This window comes from Phalaenopsis equestris, unplaced genomic scaffold, assembly GCF_001263595.1.
Source record: "Phalaenopsis equestris unplaced genomic scaffold, ASM126359v1 Scaffold234155, whole genome shotgun sequence".
In the NCBI taxonomy this organism is placed as follows: domain Eukaryota; kingdom Viridiplantae; phylum Streptophyta; class Magnoliopsida; order Asparagales; family Orchidaceae; genus Phalaenopsis; species Phalaenopsis equestris.
In genome coordinates this window covers 1-7364 of record NW_018252078.1, presented here as the reverse complement: position 1 = coordinate 7364, position 7364 = coordinate 1, and the positions used below count along the sequence as shown (strand labels likewise).

General features: G+C 34.0%; 1 protein-coding gene across 1 annotated transcript; it reads left to right on the top strand.

The window, feature by feature from the left end:
• Window positions 1-5788: 5788 nt before the first annotated feature.
• Window positions 5789-6506, top strand: LOC110038847 (the record flags this gene model as incomplete). Its single annotated transcript, XM_020743764.1, is given in 1 exon segment — window positions 5789-6506. A coding segment is annotated over 1 exon segment (398 nt), but the record flags the coding sequence as incomplete, so codon positions are not given.
• Between the last annotated feature and the right edge of the window lie 858 nt (window positions 6507-7364).

Here is a 7364-nt window from a genome sequence, read left to right as displayed (position 1 = left end):
CAGCTATCAACTTGCTCGTAGAGTACTACAACACATACATCGACCGTTCCCCCTGTTACACATCATCACAATTTGGAGACAAATGGGTAGCGAAAATTCTTGTCGGGCATCCCACAAGATTTCACAACTTGTTCCGCATGACACAAGAAGTTTTTACAGATCTTTTAACAGAACTCGTTGGATCTCATGGCCGCCATGGGTTTAGGATAATGACTGACCGTGAGGTGTTGGCGATTACTCTTTATATATTATCACAGAACGAGTCAATACGTGGTGCGATGGAACGCTTCCAACACTCATCAGAGACGATTAGCAGGTACTTCTCAATGGATGGAATGTAGGACATTAATTAAGTTTAACATGAATGTAGGACATTAATTAATTAATTACTAGAGCTACATGTTTAGGATTGCATCGGTGCGATGGATGGAACACATGTTGATGCACGAGTTTCAAATGATGAGAAAGTTGCATTTATCGGACGTAGTGGAACCACAACGCAAAATGTCATGGCAGTTTGTGACTTTAATATGTGTTTCACATTTATCATGCCTAGTTGGGAGGGTAGTGCCCATGATAGTAGGATTTTCAAGAGTGCAACACAAAATCCTCATTCCCAAACAATTCATAAACCCAACGGATCCAACGTTTTCACAAACTCCAACGGAGATTCGCCACGATCGACGCTACATGTCATTCTTTAAGGTACTGATTTAAACTTATATTAATGAAATTTAACATGAATGTTGGACATTAATTAATTAATTATTAAAACTACATGTTTAGGATTGCATCGGTGCGATAGATGGAACACACGTTGATTGCATTTACCGGACGTAGTGGAACCGCAACGCAAAAATGTCATGGCAGTTTGCAACTTTAATATGTGTTTCACATTTATCATGCTTGGTTGAGAAGGTAGTGTGCATGACAGCAGAATTTTCAAGGTATGTTGCGTCACGAAATTTTTATTGTATTTTTTTTAAATGTGAAACTGAAGGTTCAACACTTTACAGGAAAGTATTATTTGGTGGATGCCGGTTATCCGTTACAGCGAGGGTATCTCAAACCTTATCCTGATATCAAATATCATATATCTGATTTTGAACGAGCAAGTAATGTTACACGAAGCAGAAAGAAGGTGTTCAACAAAAAACATTCCTCTTTGTCAGGCGTCATCGAGAGGACATTTGGTGTCTGGAAGAAGAAATGGGTGATCTTACGTGATCTGCCTCCTTACCCGTTTCCAAAGCAGGTTCAGATTGTGATAGCAACGATGACAATACACAATTATATTAGGCGACACCCGTCTCGATATGACGTTGATTTCCTCAATGCTGAAGCAAATCAACGGGAATTAGTTGAAGACCCATCTGAAAACCAAATCGGTAGTTCAATGTTACGAGATGACAACGAACAATCAACCATTTGTCTAAGGAAGGGGATAGGTGCAACTGAAATGGCGGGCTGCGGCTGAAATGACGGCCATTCGAGAACAAATTGTTGATGCGTTGGTTAATATGTGATTGATTTGTAATTTGTTAGAAAGACAAAATAATTGTAACTTACGAGTGTTTGGTAGTAGAAGTTACTTTATTGGCCCTGGTGATGTAATAAATAACTTTGTTAAGGATTAAAGCTTTTTATAGATGGGTATGAAAGATCATTTTACGGATTACAATGCCCAATATTATTTGCATTTAGCTGGAAGCTGTTTAGATTGTCATGCACAATATGATGTTAAACAATTGAGTGTTACCCAAGAAAATATGTAAGCTTAGATGTCTAACATGTTGAGACAAGAATTATGTGGTATTTATGTAAATGCTCTAAGTTATATCAACTTTTGAAGAATTCAAAATGGAGAATTAATTTTATGCTTCTAAAATATATGTTTCTAAATTTTTATATGTATAGATGAATTAATATTTGTATATAGATAAAGATAGATAAAGATAAATTTTAAACCTATATGTTTTCAAAATTACAAATTTTTTTTAAAAAATTTCTATAAAAATGAATATTAAAAATAATATATTTCATTAAGAAATAATATTTTTATTAATTTTATGTATATTAAACCCATATTTATACAAATAAATCAAAAATTTAAAACAGTTTTAACAACAAGGGGCTGTTTGGTCATTTTTACATGAAACAGCTGGCTCACAGCATTTTTCACGCAGCTGCACCAAATAGACAGTCAGCTTCCCCGCAGCTGCTTCCCCACAGCTGCTTCCTGGGGCAGCGCAGCTGCAGCTGAAAAGCTGAGAATCTGGAGCTGCGCCAAACGGACCCTAACTCAATGATGAGTGTAAGCTTTTAATCTCCCTACATGCACAGTCGAATTTCCCCCAAGCAGAGAAAATTGAACCTTGAATATAATTGATTTCAGATTTTGTCACCTGATAGCCAAATTATAAGCCTAAAGAACGTAAAGTAGTTTAGATGTTGCAAAACTTTAATTTCTTCATTCTCTTCTTCTTCTCACATTTTATGTTCGAAGAGTCAAGAGAATCAGAAAACTAAATTTATACTCATAAGAAGGCCTCATGGGCTAAGCATACATTATCACATCAAATGGGCCAATAAGGCTAAATTCTCTTTTCTAAAAAAAAGACTATCACCACCATATGCCAAGCTTGCTTGCCAAATTCGTCTATCAAGCTTGCTCACCAAAGTATTTGCTAAGCCCACTTTTTGAAGTGATCTGCCAAACTTGCTTGTTGAAGTAGTTTGTCGAGCCCTCCATGATTACTCTTTGGATACAACCTGCCACATAAGAGAAATCACTTACAGACAAACATACGTCTGCTTCTTTTTTAAGAGCCGCCTGACAACCATGTCTTCATTTTTTTGCAAAGACATCATAAATAGGTCTTGTATCAAACAATTTTCATTTTGTTTCCCTTTTTCTCCCCTCTCAGGGGCGAGGGCAAGGAGAAGAGACAAGGGGATAGAAATATAAATGCATGCATCTCCCACTTGAAGGGAGATTCAGATACTTCTCCATCCATATATATCTTTTGTTCTCCTCCCTTGTTCAATCTCTTACTAAAGATTAAGTATCGAGGTTCGTTGAAAGAGAGGACTTGCATCCTATCCACTTCTCTTTAATACTCCTCCTAAAGTAAAGTCTCTTCCGGTTGTATGAGCCCATAAACAATACATGAACCTATCTCCTAAAAGGATTCAACATACAAGTTTATTCACTTTCCAAAAAAAATTTTAAAAATTACCTACAAGGAAATACACGTTGATCTATACATCTTTAAAACGTGCGTAATATTTGATAAAAAATCTTGTCAATTAAATAATCAAGGCAACCATGCTTTTATTAGGAAAAATATCTTTTGGTTGCTGATTAAATGATTCATCTACAATATAATAAAATTTACATCTAAAAGACATGTAAATTGTTTAATCTTCTCTATGAGGGGTATGTTCTTGTTAATCTATCTCTCTCTTATAAGAAAATTGAAAGTTTATTATTAATTATTACTCTTTTGAAAAAAAAAAATTGATAGTACATTAATAATTATTATTTCAAATAACTTGAGTGTAGATATCATTCAAACTTGCATATCAACTTATTTTAAAGTAGCATACAAAATTATTAGATTAATATTATGTCAACACATACTTTTTACCATCATCAAGATACATTTTTTGAAGTCTTTTACAACCATCAAATCTCATAGTTCATGTATCAGCTTCTAACAAGCGGTCTCTTCCCTCTTAAGTTTGTTGGAAGGCTGCATATTTTGTCTCATATATGAATATCTCAAATTATTCTAGTGACATCAAAATAAATACTGAAAATATTGTATATATGAAATATTGAATAAAATGTTAAAGATAAGTGTATACATATTATGAAAGAAAATAGTTCATTAAATTGTGTTTCCAATGACAAGTAAGTTGAAATACTAATTCATCTAATGCCTCAACAATTTTTTTTCTACATTGATGATGTAGTGCATGCATTACTAGAGTAATAACTACTCAAAGAGGTTTTTTTTTTCTCCTTATATATTTTGAACAAATGTCAAAATTTTTAAAAATTTATAAATTAATGAGAGTTTCTACAAAAAAAAATCTTACTCATTTTGACAAGTATAAAAATTATAGTAAATTTATGAAAACAATAATTAGTAAAATGATAAAATTTTATAAAGATAATGTATGGGAAACATATAGAAGTGCACACAACCATTCAACCAAAAAAAATAAAATAAAAAACAAATTAGACTTGTAATAAAAAGTATTGAAACAAGCAAGTTAATAAGAAAAGTATCGAAACAAGCAAGTTAATAAGAAAAAAAATGAAAAAAAATACATCTCAAAAAAAAATTTATATTTTTTGCAAGCTTTCTTCAATATCATCTCTGCTCAACACACTACGTATATTCTGCTACATAAACTATCATCTCTTATTTGGATTGCACCTAACTTTGTCACCATCAAAAGAAAAATAGAGCTTCAACATGAGGTGAAGTTTTTCCCACTTAAGATCCTAATATGTTCAAATGGAGATATTCAATCTCCTTCTAGTAAGAAGATTGGAGCTTTGTCTTATGGATTGCAAGTTTTGCATAACATTGATTCCACTTGTGTAGGATAGTTTGTTACTCTTAATAGAGATGCTTTGGACCTTGCAATGGGAGAACTATGTACTGTTCCTATAGAATATTGTCTACATTTTTTTGACAAAAAATAAAATAAAAAATTTTCAGAGCCTGTAAGAAAGAAGTGGGGTATGCAAAGAATAATTTTAAAGATGAAAAATTTTCTTACACTTTTATCTATGATTGATAGCTTTCTTGGTAGATATCTATTAGAGCTTGCAAGAGAAAACTTTGCGCTTCCAAGAATATTATTTAACCTCTTCTATGAGGAGCTAGAGTTTGTAAAGAAAAAAATGAAGCCCATGAATGAAAAATTAGAAGATGATTTTTTTTATTGCAACTCCATCTATGAGGGATAGTCATGTGCTCATGATAGAGATGTGTTAAAAGACTTCTAGAGGGAATACAATATGAACCTCTTTTAAAAAAACTAAAATTTTGATAAATTTATACAAAATTATCTTGCATTTAAAAACAACAAAATATATTGGAAATGACAAAATAAATTAAAATAAAAAGGTTTAAGAACGTATTTAAAAATCTAAGCAACACCCCTAAGTTTAATTAATCACTTCATTTATTTAAATAGGCCTAAAAAATAAAAAATAGCTAAAATCACAATTTCAAATTATTAAACATATCCAATTATTTCTATGTACAAAAACATATAAAAAATTTTAATAACCATTTTTATATAAGGAGAAAATATCTTAAAGATATTAACTAAAAAACAAGCTAATAAAGTTTTTCACTTCTAAAGATATTAGAGAAACTTTACTTCATTGAATTGAGACCAATGACTCTTGGTGGTTCCTGTGCTTCAATGACTTGATTGGTGCTTGATTGAATCCAAATTGAACTAATTTTATCGTCAAGATGATAAGTTTGACTATAAACTTGCCAAAATCAAGGTCTGAATGATCTTGAATTGAAATTTAAAGATTCTTTATTAAAAATGCATCAAAATCCATGTTTTATAAAAAATTATTGACCAAACATCATCATATATTTCTCTTAAAATAAATAATAAACATATATTTCTTGCTTTTATTATAATGCAATGTATCTTTTATATAGAAGTCAAAATTTTCTTCTATGGTGATATAAATTCCTCAAGGATAAAGTCTTATTTAAAAGAAATTTTTTTTTTCTCTCAATTTCACTTAGTACGACGCAGCATTCCCATAGCCCCTTCAGTACAATCTCTTTCTTCGCCTTCACACGTTTGGGAAGAAGCCGCCATTGCTTCCCTCCTCCTCCTTTAGCTACTCCTGAAAGCCATCACTGTCTCTTACTCTTCTCAAATTCCTCCATAACCCCTCTCTTACTCTCTGTGAATATCCTCGCAGCTCGCGATTAGGGTTTATTTCGTCGCTGCCGGCTTTTGTCGCATTCATCGCTGGATGTCAAACGTCTATGCTTCTTCAACTATTGCTACTTCTTGTTCGATTTATAATTAGTTTAAGCCGATCTCCAGTTTATGGAGATGGAGGCCTCTCGCAGATCTGTGTTGGACCGGTCGCGGGAGCCGGGCGCGAAGAAACCTAGACTGACAGAGGAGAGCGAGCGGGATCGGGGACCTTCCGCCGGCGTTACATCCGATCGCAGCCGTACTTATGCGCAGTCCAGGCCTGCAGCCGGCGGCAGCGGAGGAAACCCGAGATTTAGGGCGAGCGAGAGGGAGGAGAGGGAGGAAGTGGGGAGAGGGGGAGCGCCTTATCAGCAGCAGCAGGAGCTAGTGGCGCAGTACAGGACGGCACTCGCGGAGCTGACGTTTAATTCGAAGCCTATTATCACGAATCTTACGATCATTGCCGGGGAGAGCCTCCATGTTGCTAAGTCTATTGCTGCCACTGTCTGTGACAATGTTCTTGAGGTAGCCTGCCAGCTCTATCACAATGAATTGAAAGTTACTGAAGAACTTATTAGAAGTGGCTTTCCTGTATGATGAAATACTTGTGTGTTTGTAGAGTTTTTGCTGTGCTTCTCTGCTTCCTTATGTATTTTTATACCCATTGTTACATGTGAGAGATTCTCGTGTACTGTTATTGCATTCAGCTCCTTAGTGAGTAGTGTTTCTGTAGAATTGAAGCGAAGTTTAATCAGAAAATTTTGTTCTTTCTATTGGTAATAAAGAAACAACCTGGTGGATTTAGAGGGCATGAGTTGCATTAACTTGCTGCAAAATAATCTTTTTTGGTTTTTTTTTTCATTGCTCTGCTTTTAGTTTGGCGTTTTAGTTCAAACTCTCCACTTTTTTGTATTTCAGGATATCTAAACTTACATTTAGTAATTGTACCAATGAACGGCTAGTAAGGGGCACAAAATGAGAAATTACATGCCTCTTTTGGTTATTTGTAGAAGTTATGTTGTGTTACTCCTAATGTTATGTCTTTGAATGTTGGTGTTGGCATTAAGTGGCCCTGCAGAATAGTGATGAGGCAAAATAGAACTTATGATTATTCAATCTCTCTTTCTAGCTTTGGTTTTGTTGCATCTATTTCGTTGGATCAAAGATTGGATGGCCATGGAAATGTTGGTCATCATGAATAGAGCAATTACCATGAACTTAAATAGTTGAAATCAATGTAACTGTTGTGTTTGATTATTTTTTACCAAGAATTTAGGGAGTTTGGACTAACTTACTTCAGGTAAAAGTCATCATGTCATAATCTTAATGTTCAATATTTGAAAATCACTATTGGTGCGACTGGTCTTGCCAAATAGAGGGTGGGG